This window comes from Prorops nasuta, unplaced genomic scaffold, assembly GCF_024137725.1.
Source record: "Prorops nasuta isolate Cenicafe-Biocafe unplaced genomic scaffold, Cenicafe_Pnas_1.2 PNAS00009, whole genome shotgun sequence".
NCBI classification, from domain to species: domain Eukaryota; kingdom Metazoa; phylum Arthropoda; class Insecta; order Hymenoptera; family Bethylidae; genus Prorops; species Prorops nasuta.
In genome coordinates, this window is record NW_027116806.1 from 1,232,665 (window position 1) to 1,253,093 (window position 20,429).

The window sequence follows — 20,429 nt, forward strand, 5'->3', positions numbered from 1 at the left end:
AAAGGTAAATAACTTTTTTTGCTACTCAACTAAAATAAAAAAAATATGATAATACTTTTGAGAGTACATACAATCAACAGCAAAAATAGCGATTCAATTATATATTCCCTTACTCCTGAAAAAAATCTGCTAATTTTTCGTGGTGTTACACGAGACTCCCCCCTTAATTGTATGGAATGTAACGTTATTTCCGCCAGTGCGAGAGGCCACTCATACTGCGTATTTCCATCTCCATCGTCCGTCCTTACTTTCGGTAACAGAGCGCCAATTGGTCATTTGCACTCAGAAAAATTGTTCACGGAATTTGACCCCATTAACAGTTAATCGTGATATCAATAAACTAAATTTATGTATATTAGGAATAATTCGAATTATTCAGAATATAATAAATTTAGTTTATTGATATCACGAATAACTGTCAATGGAATCAAAATCCGTGAATAATTTCTCTCAGTGTGGGTGGTCAACAACCCTACGTTATCATTTGAGCATCTCATACCCACCAATTACATGTATTCTTTTAGCCCTGCGGCCATGCATTGGACGGTAGCGATAGCCAGGGTCGTTCAGTGTGCTAAGTCATGGAGAGTGAGGAGGATTCCTTCCGGAAACACCTGCCTCACGATCCTACTTTCTGAGAACATACTTTTCCCCCTCACTATCCACACACAGGTTGTGGTGAGGAGTGTGGGAACATACGATATCATATCCAGGCATATAGCCTCTCAAAGACGGATAACCACGCAGGCAATTTTCTCGGTCCGCCCAACCACAGCGCAATCGTATTATATTATAGAGGAAGCCTGGACATATTTCTGAGGATTACCTACGCCCCTGCACAGTTTTATATGCATCAATCGCAATCTCGTCGTGATGTACGGGCATGCTAGCCTATACTATCCGTCTCACGTAAGCGAACGCGTCAACGACTATGTGTGTGCATGTCACATCACGTACCTAGAAGCACGCACGGACACATCAGCGCAGTCGCGCGGCCATGTCCCGACTGCCTGCCTTCGGCAATCAGGATACAACGTACTGCGCAGCCGACTAGAGGCACGTAAGCATCGTTCAAGCCGGACTGAATGTTCTATCTTCTTCTTCTCACGGGGACTTAAAGAAACAACCATTTTCAGAATTTCCGGAAACCACATATCCCTGACTCAGTCTGCCTAAGGTGCTTGGCATGATATTGCTTTGCTTCCCAAGAAACCTGGATATTTCCACATGGAGCGTCGGTCTTTTCATTCGGGCTTCTGCTAGTTGATGCGGTTTATCTCAGTCGTTAACTATAATCTACTTGTAAGCCTATCTCATGAGTTGGTAACGTAGGGATTAATAATATCCACTATTCGGTATTTTTTATATTCTTTAGTTGCTTTACACGTGATATCTTGTATACGTAACGAAAAACTTCGTTACAAGAAGCATTGATAAGAAGTGCGTGCCATCAGAACTTGTAATATAACTGAATAATAGTAAAAGACAAAAACGCGTAGTACCCTAAGTTGCGCATAATATATTATTTTCATGTAAAATACAGCAAAATTGTCATTGCTACAGGGAAACGTACTTGTTAATGCATGAGATATTATCCTGAAAGAGTCTGTAAGCCGGGGAAGTAGTAGATTGAATTTAGAGAAGGGCATGGCTCCCATTAGTAGTGGCTGTAATAAAAATTGTCAAATTCAAAGTCCGTGTGCCTTATGCCTGTTTGGAGTCTAGTTGTCTGTCCCAGAATGGATACCCAGATATGGTCATAATGCTTAATCGGAAAATTCTCATTAACCATTAACGAAGTAATAGTTAATAACGATCCCTGATCTTCAAATATATGTAGGAAACTTAGTGTGAATAAAAATCATCAATCGCGCTATCATCTATCGATACCTGGTGATCAGAAAGTTTTCACAAAGGTGTTCATTGCCAGAAGTTTGACGCAAATTGTTATCGGCATTCGCGTGTAGAGCTATGCATAATACTCTAGGTATTGCACTCGGATAGACGTGATCCAACTTAGCGTGTAGATAGCTGACCTTTGCGTTACTATATGTGACATTGAAATTTTACAATTTTGTGTCTACCCCCTATATACCATGCTATATCCAAATTGAAAAAGGTAAAATTAAAATGTAGTGTTTTTTATAAAAATGTTTTATTTAATTTATCTAATTATTACATTAAAGTATTAAATGTTTAAGTATATTTTTTTGTGGAATCCGAAAAAAATAAGAGTCATTCTTCAATTAGATATTCAAAAATTGTATTGGACAGTAATGTTTACCTTTTTCATCATATTATTTCCTATTCTTAGACGAACGTCTAGAAATCTGCAAAAAAAAAGAAACTTTATTAATAACGATTTGTAAGCAGTGCAATAAATTGCCATAAGTATTATGCAGTCTGTACGATTTTTTAATTCATTCAGAGTTCTCAAGACCAGTGTTCGGAAATGTACGCACTTTTCAGCTATTTACTGTATTGACTAATAGAAAACCCCCATTAGTGACTATAGTAAACAGTTGAAAAGTACAAAAATTTCCAGGCCCTGCTTTAAGGGGAGCAAAGGTAGTAATTTTGCGCACTTTTATTAATGAACACTAGATCATTAGATTATAAAATATTTTGTATATAACTCTAAATATTGTTATAGAATAGCTTTATGAATTAAGATATTAGACGTGAGAATGAACATATGAATATGTTGTTAATTGTATTCGTTTTGATATGTGCAAGAAACAGGAAAGTACAAGAAAGAGAGATGTAGAAAGTGTTTTCAAGCGATATTTAGTTATAAGATGAATACTGGTATGAATGCAAATTTAGCGAGATCTGTGAAAATAGTATTACCAATAAAATGTGTTTTCTGAAAAATCTTTAAATCTGTGTGAATCAAGAATATTGTAAAAGCATTGTTTGTGTTGCTATCATATTCTAAATCATTAGTTATTAAACGGATAGTTCTTACTTTTAAAAATGTATTATTTATAGTGAAAGCGTTACGTAATACATAACAGTAATTTGCATTTTTTGGTAAGGTGCAGCCATAATGAGCATCATACATCAGTATGCTTCTGCGCAGTGATCGGATATTTCCTCCCAAAGTAACTTCACACATACAACTACCGTATCCGTGTGAAGTGACAACGTTTGTGCCATCACACGGATACGGTGGCTTGTATATGTGAATAGTTGTTCTGGGTGGAAATATGCGATAATTGCTTCCACGTTCCCAAGCTATTAGCCAAGTGAATATAAGGGCGTGTTCGGAAATTACTGGCCAGGTGCTGGAAATAAAAATAAATTTGGCAGCAGTACAAAAGTATTCATCGGCGAGAAGTTGGTATTATTGAGAATTGCTGGAGATCCGTTTTCTTAAGTTACAGCAGCCAGTTATGTCAGCAATGAGCTGGTTAATTGAGTTATTGGTCTTTTGAGTTTGACAGCTAACACATTTGATACATTTATCCAGAGACTTATCTACTGACTGTCATTTAAATGCGAAATATATTATATTATTTGTACTTTACCTTAATTATTATTTCAGGGAAAAATATGCATAAATTTGGATAGAATTTATAATACTATTCTTGATTGAATTCAAATTTTAATTTATGTATGTTTTTGTGGTTGTGTAACCGAAATATTTAAGCTTCTCTGATATTCATTATATTTTTTCAATATAATACTTAGTACAAAAAATGTTATTTTTATAATATATCTTTCTTTACTTCATCCTCTGGTAGATTATACAATAATGGTGACACGCGGATGATAAACTGATTTTTCTTAATAATGACGAAGATAGATTAGATGTACCAAAAATTACTACCATGCTGTTGAACATGCAATGGCAAATCTTTCACTAATTGAATAATAAAAGTATCATATATATTGCACAAGTACATAAATAATTTATAATTCTATTCCAGTCTTCACTCTTTCTTTCCGTAGTACTGAATCACTATTGTTAAAGTTAGTCTAACATGATAAAACAATAACTTAATTGCATTGCGGTCTAGTCTATCCCACAAAAAACAAGCTTCGCTTGTAAAGAAAGAACGGCAAGTACATAAGTTGTATCTAGCATAATTAATATAGTAATATAAAATATTTTAATTAAAAAAAATAGTGAAATCGAAATGCTAGGCAAGTATAAATTTTTGTTACCACGATGAAAGTTAAAATTTGGAAAAAAGAAAATAGTAACACAACAAATATACTTGCCGGTGGCCCGTTGTTTGCAATCGTATTAAATAGCAACATTTTTAACTTATGAGAAGCAACGTTTAAATTGCAAGATAGCGACTTACACATGAATATTACGGGCCCGGCAAGTATAATTTTTGTGTTACTATTTTCCTTTTTCCAAATTTTAACTTTCATCGTGGTAACAAAAATTTATACTTGCCTAGCATTTTGATTTCACTATTTTTTTTAATTAAAATATTTTATATTACTATATTAATTATGCTAGATACGAGTTATGTACACTCCGGGAAATATATTCTGTCCAACTTATAACCAAATGTTTTAAAAGGTCGTACTTCAATAGCGGTCAACACTTTTCCACATCTCGCTGGTTACCTGGTCTAGCACCGAGTCCTGAGGGTCCCGAGCAATAAACTGGGAACAATCGAAGAACCCTAATATACCTGATACTCTAATCACTAATCTAAAATTACTATTTTTGTATTTTTAATCAAACATATTTGAAATTATTACGAATACATTCCTTGTAATTTTAACATGAAAATGAGTCCAAATACGACATTAATCAAACAATTATTTCTTTTAGTTATACCTTGAAGCTGCTACTTTATTATCTATAAATTCTACGAAAAATTAAATATTACTATATATCTTCGTTATGCGTTAAGTTAAAATAAATTTCCAAAATATTGGAAAGGACATAAACATATTATTAAAAAATTAACAAATATAAATTTTAGTTTAAGATATAATTGACAAATAAATGTAAATATTTTAAAATACTATCTTCAAAAAGAAAAAGGTTAATCATCTCATAAAATTAAAAATTTCAATTTTTTTAGTATGATTCTGCTACGGGTTAATTGATGCTTATTTGGATTATTTATAGACATATTGGAATAAAATAAATTTGATTTTTAACAGGTTTTAATAAAATGGGAGATGCAAGATATAACTAATATAGAAATAATAGTCCGAATAACGTCATTTTTGGATTCATTTTCATGTTAAAAATACAAGCAATGTATTCATAATAATTTCAAACCTGTTTGATTAAAAATATAAAAATTGTAATTTTGGATTAGTGATTAGAGTATCAGGTATATTATAGGGTTCTTCGATTGTTCTCGGTTTATTGCTCGGGACTCGGCACTAGACCAGGTAACCAGCGTGATGTGGAAAAGTGTTGACCGCTATTGAAGTGCGGCCTTTTAAAACATTTGGTTATAAGTTGGACAGAATATATTTCCCGGAGTGTAGAGCAGGTAAGCCGCGCAACGAGGAAAAATCTTGTCCACCAGCTAACTTAGGCCTATTTAATTTCGTTTGACATTTCGGAACGATTCGATTTCCCAGAGTGTACGAGGGTTATAACCCTCTCTGTAAAAATAAATATTCGTGTAGTAATTAATAGTACATCGAAGGCGCCCGGGTCTTATAGGAAGTTGCCTATTGGAACGCAAACGCTATCGATGAGGGGTCACTCCCCTTCCCGTCTACTCTACCTTTCGGGATAGACAGTAACGTCACAAGTAATAGTAATTTCATATCAAGTCATTGGGGGTAATTTTCGCGAGTGCGCATCTTTCAGTCGTGCCTAACACGTACCGTTATGGAAGATAACAACAAATACTACGAACTTATTGCATCTAATTAGTAATTAGTGTTAAGAACAATCTGTAAAGGGAGAGTTCACTTGCTCCAGTAACCACATATTTTAATAGTAACTTGCGGATGCTAATGCATTATAATCTGTCATTTTATTGTAAGTATCATTACAATTTCTTAAATATACCAAATTGTTTCAAATCTGCTGTTCTAACATATGTTTACTCATACTATCATTCACCACGAATCCTGCTAATTCATTACATTCTTACCGCTCGAAGTGCAATATTATAGTATATTATACTACGAGTCGCAAAGCCAAGTCAGAGGCTCTACTGACCCAAACTTTAATGTCAAGTCAGTCGAAACGCGACTGATAAGCGGCCACGACTCCTTAGTACGTAACACAGGAACCGTCCTCGCGGTGTGGGATATACGCAATTCAGAGGATAAGAGAAGCCGAAATTTTCTTTCAAAGCAAGACCAATCCGAGTCGACACCCAGTCAACCAAACACAGATGGAGAATTAGTTAGTATAAGTTACATAGCAGGAAAATTACGTAAATTCTATGCAAATTGGGGTAAAATTACGAAAGACAAATTTATCCTATTGTGACGCTACTGGCTATCCCGAGGGATAGCGTAGAAGGGGAGGGAGGAGTGATTCCTCACCGATCGCGTTCGCGTCCCTATAGGCGACTTCCTACAAGACCCGGGCGCCTTCGATGTAATTTTAATAATACCCGAATATTTATTTATACAGAAGGGTTTCTAACCCTCGTACGCGAATATAGGGGATGGGGTGCTAATACAACAATTCCTCAACTTCGGTTAAACTCTCTTTATTATTAATTCCGTGCTCAATACAATACCCGGTTCTCCTTACACAGTATAAGTGTGTTACGCGAGGTCCTAAATGTGGACGCGGCCTAAGTTGTGCGAACGCGGCTGAAGCCCCGATGACCTAGTAGCTCATCTCGCGCTCGAGCCACTAGTCGGAGTTAGCGGTGGTCCCCACCGAGTCGCGCGGTGCTCCGCGCGCCACCAGTGGATTCCTGAGATAACTACTACGCGACGCTACGCGGATGAGTCCCTATCCTCGCGCGTGCGCGTTCCTCGACGGTTATTCGCACTCACTAAGTTCCCGCGTACTCGATCACAACACGACCCGGATTGTTTAGGTTTGGAAGTCTAAGGTCGCGAGTCCTCACGATAATTGTACTAAGTCCGCGGCCTTGAACCAACTCAAGGGAACGATCCTGTCAACTGTCAAACTCACAACGAATATATGTAATCGCGAACACTCAGTTAATTCGCGCCTCTACATAATATGCTTTTCGTTATAGGTCCGACGGAATGACCACTCCGCTAGGTTGCCCGCTTACCCGTGACAGATGAGCAGGGCTAGCGGTTCCCTATAAAACCGTTCGGTGCTACGAGCCTTAAGGCCCTAGCACACCCCGGGACGTCACAGGACCTTTTTTTACAAAACGAATATTCACCCTTATCTCAGCTACCAAAGGGCTGGCTATTTTCCTATCTCCTTCTCTCTCTCTCTCTCTCTCTCTCTTCCTGCTCCTCTCGATCGCTCTTGCTCTCGCTCTCGCACTCTTCTATCTCTCCTGGCAGCCCTTTTGACGATGGCCCGCAGGGCTAGAGTGTCCTGTCGTCCGGTATGTTTTCGCGGCTCCCTGGCAGTCGCTGCACTTGACTTATCAATTCCGGTGGCAGCTGTCAGCGGGGTCGCACAATTCTATCGGCGGCAGGGCACTATACAGGCACTCGACGAGTCATCCAAGACCTTCAAACTACATGTGTCGGGACAGTCCACGGGAGCAGGTAAGGCCCTGCGCCTGTCCCGCCGCTGCCCCGCTACACCCATCGCGCGGCACTAGGAAGCCGACAAGTTATCGATCCTCGATCAATAACTAATCCGTTGATAACTTCCTAGTTCGCACACGACCCGCCTATCTAGTGCTTGAGATTAGCAAAGCGCTAGATGGCAGCTATTGTAACGCCGCGGGAACGCAACGTTACACTATATATAATTTTAGGTTATAAGATTCGTTTCGCGCGCGCGTACAAACGTCAGCAGGTACTGACGCTAGCTACAACTGCTTATTAGGGCAAGAACAGGAGAGTAGACTAGAAATTACAATCAACGAGCTTTTATATCAGGGAGCTATGGTGAAATGCCTTGTGGTCGAGGGTCAAGTTTTATTACCATATTTTTTGGTTAAGGTGTCTAATTGGAAGGACCGTTTCATTTTGAATTTAAAATGATTAAATCAATTTGTGGCTAAAAAACATTTTAACATGCATTAAATAAACAGAGTACAAGATATGTAAGGTTCAGATTCAGGAATAGTTTGCGTGTGTATTTGAGTTTACATTACACCCTTTTGGTCTAAGTTCCACACCGTATATCTTTATCAAATTGTGGAGAGTGCCTATCAAAGTTTCTAAGAGGAAGAGGTTTTAAGAACATAATTTACCTTAATAATTGTTTGAGCATAGAACATACCTTCGTTGTTACGAGAAAGTGAAATAATTGAAATAAATATTCGAAACGTTATGCTTTATAGTAAATTATAGAAAATCAAGGCTTATTCCCTCACAACAAAGAATTTTCCTGGATATGAGTATTAATACTGTGAAATATTGTATTTCGTTACCGACTGAGAAAAGAAACCAATTCACTGAGTTAGTACAGAAATTCTTGTATATAAAAAGCTCCACAATTAGAGATTTTGCGGGTTTAATTGGCAAACTAGTTGCAGTGCTCCCAGCAGTCGGGTATGCCTGGATGTAGGAGAGACCGGGGACAATTGTAACATTTTTCACTTTTGCCGATCCCGGTTGGAGCATAATTGTATTTTAGACCTGAAATTCTGGAATTATACTTGTTCGATATCTCTTAAAGATATACTGTAGTATGAACACCTTAGAATATATTTAAAAGCAAATATTTCATTTTTATCTACTGAGTAATTCTGTTACAATTGAACCCACCTCTGGGTACAGTTGTAACACTCACCGTGTCAATTGTAACACGATAATATAAAGAGTTAAGAAGGTGCAAATAGTGATGCTGTGCGAAAATAAACTTCATTTTAATGCTGAAAAACAATAACTGTATAACATTTTCAGATAAAACAACAATATTCCTAAAGAAAATATATAGGTGAAAATAATTAACAGAGTTATATTCTTGTAAACCAGAAACTACTTAAAACATATGAATTAATTACAAAAAGAACTTAATTTCATATAAATTATAGCGAAATAGATTTCTAATTGTCTTCGCAATTTAAACAATAATAGCATAGGACATAATCTTTCTTTTTTCTCGATTTCATTGCACATTTCTCATGAGGCCATTTCTTGTAGTCAACAAACTGAATCCACACTTCACCGGTTATATCTTTCGAATATATTTCAAGGCAATAAGGACATATTGCGTCGTTGTCTTCATCTGAAGATGATGATTCGGTTTTCCTCTTTTTCTTATATTTCTTAAGAGAATTACATTTTTTCTTAACGTTCTCTTATCCACCTTTTTTCTTTTATTTTCTTCTTTCTTTGTAAAAGCGTTTATTAATGCATTTATCTCGGGTGATTCGGTTAAAATAGCCGTTTTACCCCGTTTTCGACCTCTCCTCTTCAAATCCATATTGAAATTGGCTTTTGGAAAAGGCCGAATAGTTTTAAAAACTTCTTCTGCTGAAATGTTCAAATTTAATGTGGCTTTAGTGTTGCTAATTTCTTTGGATGTCGAAGGAACTGGATCGCCCTCTTGTGTCATGGCAGAAGATATTGAAGGGATCGGTTCTTTATCCTGTGTTATTGAAGCTGAAACGTTTTCTTTTTGGTTTCGATCTTTTTCAATAACCTCTGTAATTTCAACGGGATTAGTTGCAGTTAAATATTTTTCTGTTACAATTGCAGGGGCGAATTAATGGTCCTGGAAAACGTGCCTGTTGAATGGATATATACCAGTGACCTTAAAACTATTAATGATATTTATTGGAATCAAAACAAGTGGAAAAGCCTGAGCTATAATGCCAGGAAGATCATAGATCGTCATAGTTTGGCCAGGATGATTTTTTATCCATGCATCTATAAATGAGTTTATGTATGTTTTAAATGGACCGAAAACCGTTCTATCTAATGCCTGTAGTTTGTGAGATGTATATGGTGGAAAAGAAAGGAGGATAATGTTGTTTTCCCTGCAGAAGTCAATAGTTGGGATATAGAGGTGGGATTCGTGATTGTTTAAAATGAGGAGCACTATTTGATCCACGGTTGACTTTAAAAATTTTGCAAAATATTTGATAAAAGTGAAGAAATTTTTGTTCTGCATCCATCCTGTCCCGTTTACTTCCCCAATTGATCCACTAGAAGCATCTCTAATGAAATGGGGTGAAAACTTTTTGCGAGGGAAAAGAAAAACCGGTGGTATGACGTGGCCAAGCGCGCTAACTGCTGTGCACATTGTTATGAGAGTTCCTTTCTCAGAAGATGTAACTGAACCTACTTGTTTAATTCCTTTAGCGATTATAACTTTCCTGGGTTTCTGCACGGTCGTCACTCCAGTCTCGTCAACATTATATATGTTTCTAGGTTCGAATTTGTATTGCTCCAAAACTTTAGATAAATTATCAAAGAATTTCTCAACATTTACTTTATTGAAATTAACTGCTCTCGCGTAACTAGTAGCTTCTGGAATCCGAATTGGAAGCTATGGATTTCTTTTCATGAAACTGCTAAACCAATCTTCTCCGGCCATTTTTGTGTTGTCCCAAATTTTAGGGTATTTAAGTTATTTTTTGCAACGAACTGATACGCAAGTTGGCGTAATTCCTTCGGAGATAATCCAAAGTACAAATCTGATGATGCACGCAAGTATTTGGCAAAGGCATTTTCATCATCTGAATTTAATACTTTATTATGTGGCTTATATCCTATTATTATTTCTTTACCTTCTTTAATCTTATTTACGGCACGATTTAAGGTTACATGGCAAATATTTAACATTTTAGCCCCACCTCTCTTTGACTTCTATTTTCTTTAAAAACTAAAGCTACCGCACGTTTTATAATTTCCATAGAGGGACCTCAATTAGTCGTGCTTTTGCGCTGCCTCGGCATGATTACTACCAAGATCTAAAAATGATAAAGGAAGAAATATTTGCAAACGTTTACACGAAAGAAAAGATGGCCGGGGTCAAATGTAACGTGTTTCATTTGACCCAGCTCCAAGTGTTACAATTGTCTCTAAAACACATTATTAAGGTCAGATTTATTTTATTGCAAGAAACCATAAACCTAACCTTGCATACATCACACATATACTCAACAAAACTCTATCCGATAATCTGTGATAAATAAATCAGCTCAAATCCGTATATGCTCCTCTCTAGACGGAGTTATTTTAAACCTAAAAATATTACTCACTTACGTAGTTTTTCAAATATTGCCAATAAATTTGCAGTGCTGTTAGGAAACGGCGCGAAAATACCGATGAGCTCTTAGCAATTGAGAAGGAACCTTGGACTAGAGTCACATGTTTTTTCATACATATACAGAAATGTTATTAGCATTGTTGCAATTGCCCCGTGTTACATTTGTCCCAGGTCTCCCCTACACAAAGAATTTAGAGAAAGAAAAGATTTTCCAGTTGATCATGAATGATTATAATTTTGACAAAAGAATGCCTATACCAGATTTAGTTATAAATGAGTTGAGATAGTGGAAAGAAAATTTGACTGTCAGAGTACATTATATTAAAGATTGTTGTTATGAAAAGACTATTTATACGGAAACATCCTCGACTGGCTGGGGCAAAACTGATGGAGCACGAAAAATATTTGGTTTGGTCGGAGAAGGAAAGAAATTTTCATATAAACTATTTAGAATCGCTTACCGTAAAGATCGTCTTGTTTGAAATAGCTTCATAAATAAGGAATGTATAGATGCTCTTACGCGAAGATAACAACACAGCCTTATCATATTTAAATAAAATGGGAGGTGTAAGAGTGAAAATTTTAAGTACTTTATCTAGGAAAATTTGGCAATGGGCGGACCAAAGGGAGATAATTTTATTTACGTCATATATAGCATCAGCAAAAACTGTAATAGCAGACGAAGACTCCAAAATCAGTCAGGATGACAGAATGAGAACTAAGCAGAAAATGGTCCCAAATAATAACTGAAACTTTTGGTACTGTCCATTGATTTGTTTGCATCAGACAGTAATAGAAAGTGCGAGAGGTTCGTGTTATGGAAACCACAAAAGAATGCTTGTTGCATTGACGAATTTACACTAAATTGGTTCGACGAATTCTTGTAAGCCTTCCCACCGTTTGCGTTAATATTAAAAATGTTAGTCAAGATAAAGCGATAAAATGCCACTGGAAATGTTATCGTGCCTTTGTCGAGAAATCAGCCTTGGTTCCCAATTTAGAAGAAATAATTATAGAAGTATTAATTATTTTTTAACCAAATGTTAACATGTTATTATCCCCTGACTGGGAGAAGATACATCCGCGAGCGCAACATATTCGTTTGATTGCCGCAAAAGTGTGCGGGTAGCTATATTAAACAGACGTTACCCAGAGAAGCCCTAACAATAATGTTAGCGTTGGTAGCTGACTCGACATTGAAACAGTATGCATGTGCATTGACACAATGGAACGAATTTTATAACCAAGGAAATATTCTTTTTACGGATACCTGCACAGCAAATGTCCTTAGTTTTCTGATAGAAAGATTCGAAAAAGGCGCATCCTACGAAGCTTTGAATTCCTAAAGAAGTGCAATCTCGTTTATATCACAGGATAAAATTGGCAAACATTTAGATATTTATAGATTTATAAAGGACGTGTACAGGCTGTAACAATCAAGACCCAAATACGTAGGTACTTGGGATATAGCGATAATTCTAGATTACCTTAAAGTATTATATTGTGAAAACCTCGTTAATTTAACCTATAAAACACTTATGTTAGGAGCTTCAAGTACAGCAAAAAGGGCGCAAACTTTATCATTTATAAAAATATTTAACATTAGGATATAATGGATAGAGGATTAATTATAATTGAACGATTAAACCAACTTATCTGTATCTGAAGTTCGATCGTAAATATATGAAGTTTTCCCTCGAACTACACTATTCCCACCTTGTTTTTATTAACCCTCCCTAAAGCATCACAACGGAATAAAATAGCCAAGCAGCCTAAAGCTCGAAGAGTCAGGAGGAGTAACGCTAGGAGGCGCTGCCGTCGGTAGTTTTTTGGGACTCTAAATTCGTGAATCAAATAGTAGCTGTTTGGGGACATGTACGCATTGTTATGGTAATGTAGTTCGAGCGAAGACATCATATAATTACGATCGAACTTTATGTACAAGTAAGTTCGTTTGATCGTTCAATTATATTAAAATTACTTTCGACGGCAAACTCTTGAAAGAAAAAAAAAACGAAACTTGAAACCACTGACAACGCTGATTTCATCAACCGCTACATACGAAACCTCCGTACATCAAACTAAATCAATAGCCTGATCAGCCTAAGGTCCCTAATTACTAATATACGACGCAGAGATGAACCATCCCAAGCCCAGAACGGCAAAAATTTTCAAAGCCGAGACGCAACCAGACCTGTACAGAACTTGACACCCCACCCCCCACCCCCCACAAAAGCATAAAGTATAATTAAAAATATTCTATGCTAACCAAACAAAACCGAACATAAATATGGTGACAGGATTATCACCTGTCACATTAAGAGTTTTTGAATTTAGGGATGGTTGGGTCGCTCGCGGCAGCACGTGCCGGGATCACAAATTATTTGCGCTAATCGCTACGCGAGGCGCTGATCGATGCCGGCCTGTGTAAAATTGTTGCGGGGACGCGACCTCTTTTCCTTGGGAACTTCTATGGTGCCGACGGATCGTCGCGTTCTAGTTTGTGTGTTTTTTTTGGTATTACGGAGACCTAAGGAGGAAGGATTTCCTTGCACTTTGGGACGGACAGGAGCTGGGACAAGACGTCAGGTACGGTGAAAACCTCGTTATGATGGGAGTACACCTTCATTTCTCTTTCCTTAAAATAACTAGCGGATTTTCGGGAGAAGCTGCGATAGGGAGGCATTGGCCTAAGACTCGCGGCCTAGAGGAGCAATTTCTTCATTGTTATCCATTTGATTTTTTTTTTACGGGTTTATTTATTTTAGGACCGGCCCTTTCAATTTTTAGTTATTTCTTTTCATGTATATTTTCCGTTTACAGGTCGTCAGGCCACATATCAGGAGTTAAATGATGAGCGCGACGTTGATAGCATATTAGCTGTTGAAACAGATATCTTTATTTACATAATTTCGGGAAACGTTCCCAAATGCAGTATAATTTTTGTAACTTAAAAATTATTTATCTGGATTCGATCAAAGCCAATTTAGCACATCCTGAGAACGGTATCAACCGGTCAAGCCGCTGAATGAAATTGGATGCTTGGCGCCCAAATTGATTAATAAATGTATTATTTTCAGCAAACAATAAATTGTTAAAATAAATTTTTGAAATCTATTTCTAAGTTTAATTTTGTGTACATTGTGCACTTCACTTTCGAATTCGCATTCCCCTAGCGAGAAATAGGCGTCAGTTGCCTTCGAAAATTGTGACGTCAAAATATATTAAAATCCAACTATAGGATTTACACCCCCCCCCCCTCCCCCACCTCAATAAATCATACTAGGACTAACATCTGTAACGAGGGACCTAACATTTTCCTATTTTATCCAAAGAATCCAGCTACCTTGCACTCTACCGATCGGAGTGTAAATCGAAGACAGTGCCTAATACCGCAGAATCAGCTAGTTTACTAACCCATATTGAATAGCAACACAGCTAGTATCATTTTCCGCTTATACCACGCATTCTACTTAACAGTGTGAAAAGCTTGGACCTCGCAAGTAGCTTTTTCCTTCAAATATATTAATTTTGGTAATAAAATTTCAATTTTTTCGTATTTAAAAATGTATGATGGCGGTTATAATTTAAATCATATGTTTTTATAAGTAATTTGGCATTTTCATTATTATATGTTTGTTCGAATGATTCAGTTTTGTGAACATCCTTCTGAGGTAAATGATAGATGTCGAAATTTTATACTATGTTGATCTTACATAGTTATATTCTAGATTAATTTTTTATCATTTTCTGCTACGATTAGTAATAATAATTATCTAAAATATTAATTCCACAATGTTTCTTAATAAAAAATTTGTGTAATTCTAGTACATATTACGCAGATTCATTTCGTAGAAATATTGCTGTAATGTTATTTGCTTATTTTGGTGTAAGTTAATGATTCGATAATATTAACTCCTACTAGTACACCATTTTTTGCTAGTACTTCTATGAATTTGCCGTCTTCTTCTACACAAGTGAAGCTCGTTTCGTTGTGGGATAAACTATATCAGTGTTCACTAAATGGTTCGCTCAGGTGACCCAGAAAAGCTAGATGGTTTCTTCAATCCTGCGTCCTTGTTTACTATTTGCTAAAGGGGATGCATTGAGGGGCATAAACTTACATCTAAATTATCTTCTATAATTTTAGAATTTTGAATATTTTCATAGGGACCTAATTGGCCTGTATTGATGTGTTTAATTGACGTAGAGTTATTTTTTGGATTAAAAAAAATGGATATTAATAATTATATTTTATTTCCTATCAATAATTTAGAAAAAGTAAGCCTTTACGACGCTGCGCCAAACTTCAACGAAAAATTTGAGATCAAGAAGAAACAGATCTACATTTATAGGAATATTTGTTTTCTCTTGGTCTCAAATTACTTATTATAGTTTGGCGCAGCGTCATAAAGGCTCACTTTTTTTAATTATTCATAAGAAATAAAATATAATTATTAACCCTTAACGCTCGAAAGGCAAATATTTTTATCGAGCGTTAAGGGTTAATAACCAATATTAGTCAATCGTATTAAAGATACTTTGTGGAGTGAATTAAATTATTAAGCCTTAACGCTCTATAAAAATTTGTCTTTCGATTTTTATGACACTAATACATGCCCTCTCAACAGAGCCTTTCGAGCATTAAGGGTTAATATCCGCATTTTTTTTTAATCCAAAAAATAAGCATTTACGTCAATTAATCAGACAAATACGAGCCAATTTTTAGTTCCTATGAAAATATTTCAATTTTTAAAATTGTAGAAGATAATTTGGATGTACTTTTATGCCACTCAATGCATTCTTTTAAGAGGTTGGAGGGGTATCAAGTGTTAAAAAAAACAATTTTCGTTTAGTCTCTATGAACTAAGCTAATAAGTAAATTTATTTCTATAAAGTATATATAATTAAGTATCATTTAAGCAATATTCTGTCAAATTTTCGTAAAAAAAAAAAAATAAAATTTAACAATTGAAAGCAATTTATCGAAAAAGCATTGACAAAAAGTTGTTAAGCGCGATAGGCAGGTGCAACGTGGCAGATACAGAAATGGACCTACTACGTTAAGAATTTTGAATTTTAGCGCCTACCGCATAACTGATCGAGTCACGTGAGCTTACACACCGACCGCAGCGCCACTGTAAGTACGCAGTGAGGCCCGTCGTTGCCTGCCAAGCTGTAGAAGTGAAAAGTGTTGAGATCGTGAACACACGTGAGAAAAATGAACAGAAAAGATAATTGAGATGGAAAGATAATAAGAATAGGGAGAGACAACTGTTAGGACAAAGAAAGGAGAAGTATTGAGGCACGAGGATTGTCTACCTGGAGGATTATTCATAAAGCATGAAAAATTAATTCTTATATATCGCGTTGAGTACCCCGACCGGACGTGCGTCGCTACTTGGAGGAAACACGTAGGATGTAAGAAGCGCGGTAAAAGAAAAAAATCGGCTAGCACAGTGTTTCGACACTCGGATGACTCTGGGAATGAGAAATCGGGAAAGGCCGGAAAAATTAATAATAGGTTAGAAGACGAATTCGGATGGTCCACAACGGGCCTGGCGCCCCATAGAATTATAATTAACATCCCGAATGTGCTAGAAGGCCGGTGAAAAGGAATAGAATCCTCTCTCGGTGAAATAAAAAAAGGAGGAGGGTCTCTAAGGCCGGTTTTTGGCCCAATTTATATTTGGTCAAAAACCGGCCTTTGAGACCCTCCTCCTTTATGTTAGTAATCGCGCAGAAACATCCTACTCTTTACCCCCCCGCCACAGTATAGGCAGTTGAGAGAAACCCCGGTGATAGAAACCGGTGTATACAGGGTGTGGCGCGTAAGACGCCCCAGAGCATGGGTACAAAATGACGCGTATCTCTAACTATAAAAGATATTCAATTTTTACACACAACCTTTTCGAAACCTCTTATTACTTGGTTTCAAAAAGATTATATGAAAAAACGAAATATCTCATACAGTTAAAGAGATATGCGTAATTTTGTATCCATGCTATGGGGGGGGGGGGGTCTTACGCGCCACACCCTGTATAAAAATTTACTTAACTTTTAAGATGTGTCGATAAAGCTACTATAGTGGCTTTGCAGTAATTTCGATAATGTATTAACTATATATGTTATTTATATTGACAAATCTTTAAGAAAAAAGAATCATTACTTTTATGAAAAAATACGGGCAGTCTAAAGGTTAACGAAATGATGACGAAATTGAACTTAGTATGAACTTTTCTCGCTAGAAAATAAGTTAGGTACCATATTTATTTCAAACAGAAAACCCTCTTCCAAAAAACGCGAATTACACAGAATATCATCAAACATCATCAACCAAACTCATAAACCAAAAAAGATTTTGTTAGTAGGATTCAATATCTTGAGAGCAACGAGAACTTTTTTCAAAAAATTATTTTTTGAAATCTGGAATGAAGTTTAAAGTGAATATTCCTATTTTTTACAAAAAATCGCGAACTTTATTGTTTGTAAAAGAAGCTGAAGTTGAAAAAAAGAAAACACTCTCGTTGCTCCCGAGATATTGAACCCTATTAACATAATCTTTTTAGTTTTTTGATTTTAGATGATGCTATTTGAAGATGTCCCACAAAAAACAAGCTTCGCCTGGAAAAAAGGCAGCAAGTACATAAATTGTTTACCGTATATAAATAATATAGTAAAATAAAATATTCAAATTAAAAAAATTAATGAAATCCAAATTTTCGTCAAGAATTTATTTTTACCATGGCAAAAGAGTTAAAATTTCGGTAAAATAAAATTAATAACATAAAAAAGCTACTTGCCGAGCCCGTTGTATGCAATGGCATTAAATTGCTACATTTTAAAATTACGAGAAGCAACGATTGTATTGTAAGATAGCGACTTATACATGAACATTATGGTCCCGGCAACTACCTTTTTTTTGTGTTACTATTTTTCCTTCGATATTTTAACATTTTTCCATCGTAAAAATATATACTTGCTTAACATTTGGATTTCACTCATCTTTTTAATTCGCGAATATATTATATTTTAATATATTATTTATATGCTAGACGATTCATATACTTGCTGTCTTTATTTACAGGCGAACCCTATTCTTTGCGGGATCCCAATCATTACTGTTAGTAAAGTTATAGCCGTTTAATTTAAAAATTATACTTTTTATTACTTTGAAATAACTTTACAATTTCGCATATTAAGCAAAAGTTCTAATGAAAGAAAAATGTAACCTTTTATAAAAGGATGAAGCACACAATAGAATTTTCTATTGTACAACGTTTTATTAAATTTGCGTTTTCGGTCGGCACTCAGTTTGATGATTTTAAGCTTATGAAAAGTAGTGTACATTAAAACAATCATCACTTTACTAATAATAAAGATAAATGTTTCTTCCAAGTCTCAATCGAAAGACATTGAAAAAATATTCAAAATCCATATTTTGAAATACTTACGCAATTATTTTCTTCAATCATATATAACAATTTTAAAACAGATGAATATTTAAAGTTTTTTACTGTGTCCGTTTGCTCATTTCAATGATTAAAAAGGATGTAAAATTATAATTAATACATACAATTCGAAACCCTTAGAATAGCTTATCTGTTGAGTCCATGTAGACATTTGTAACATTTTTTTAAGGAGAGACGCAAATGATTGAATTTCAATTTTACTTAACTTTACTAATCGCATAGAAAGCTATTAGTAATGGTGATGACGTCAGTCGATAAATTTAAGGAAGTAGTAAAGAAAGACGCAAGAATGGGGGAACTCCATATACTTAACGGGATCCTTCGCGCCTGCTTTACCAACAGTACAAATCAATAAACAATTAGTTTAATAAAATTCAAATGCAAAGCAAATTGAACAAACGGGTGTCTTTAGGACAAAATGCCAGCCCTAACGAGTCAAATGAGCTTAAAAATACTAAAATTGGATGAAGAATAACGTTGTACCACTGTCCCGCGTTCTTGAAGTGAAAATAACCAAAAGTGACCTCGTTTCAAGAACGTGGAACAATGCTGCAGAGTATTTTTCTCATCCAATTAGAGTGTTATTAAGCTCGTTTGACTCGTTAGGACTAGCACTTTGTCCTATAGAAACCCGTTTGTTAAATTTGCTTCGCATTTGAATTTTATTAAACTGTTTATTGTCTTATAGTGCAGGTAAAACAGGCGTGAGGGATCCCGTTAACCCGGGTCGCCTAAACGATCCATCAGTGATGCCAGTCTGAGTCTAAATGAACCCTTCACTATGACTTCGCAGCTCATATAACTGTATAGCCTTGGATATCAAAGTGGAGGGACCGTTTAGACCAACACTATATACAACAGAGTGTAACGAAATAACCGCATTTTGACGTAATTGGATGTTCGGGGTGACAACCCGATTCCCCGTTTTAAAATTTCGATCGAATCTCGTTCAAGGTTTAAAAGTTATTTCCATTTAAAAATCATCCTTTTTCGCTCCTTTTCGAACAACTTTAACAGCACAACGGAAAGTGGGGAAAGTGAAAAACAATTGAAGAACACCCTGCTAGAATATAAAAATTATCGATCGCACGCGATAATACATTTGCTATTTATTTCTTCAATTTGGCTATTAATTAATTTCAAAGATAGCTAAATCCCCTTTATTACAATTGTAATTTAATTCAGTATAAGTATCATTGACTGAACTGATGAAAAAGCGAGAAGAGCCAATGAAAAGGAAAGTATCACAAGCTAAGAAGTCGCGCAAACTCACTGATAATTTAATAGGCAATGCATGAAGCTATTCCCATTTCTATTATCGAAGCTAAAGAGAATGATTTAAAATCAATTTATTAATGATAGAGAAAACTAAACTTACCCATTTAATATTCTCCAAGTTTCTTTAAATCGAAGTTTTTGAAAAAGTTTCAAACTGGCTCCTCGATGATTTCCAGAAAGCACACTGCCACTGATTTTGCACTTAAACATTCGCGAATTTAAGCCAATTAGGTATTAACTTACATTTCATCAAAACACTGGTTAATTTGAAACTTTTAACTGTTTGAAATAGGCAGATAAAGAGTGGTCGAAACTCTAATTATTAATTATCCTTTTTCTTTGTGTTTCTCTCTTCAGTCTACTTCAAACAGTTAAAAAGTGTCAAATTAACCCGT

General features: G+C 35.7%; 1 protein-coding gene across 1 annotated transcript in view; it reads right to left on the minus strand.

Moving 5' to 3' along the window:
- Positions 1-2,144: 2,144 nt before the first annotated feature.
- The window catches only part of Suv3 (Suv3 helicase), a 254,617-nt gene continuing 236,332 nt past the window's right edge, over positions 2,145-20,429 (minus strand). Inside the window, exon 14 of the mRNA XM_066731491.1 lies at positions 2,145-2,330. Within this exon, the coding sequence (XP_066587588.1) occupies positions 2,298-2,330 (33 nt within the window). The 3' untranslated portion in view covers positions 2,145-2,297. The remainder of the gene's footprint in view (positions 2,331-20,429) is intronic.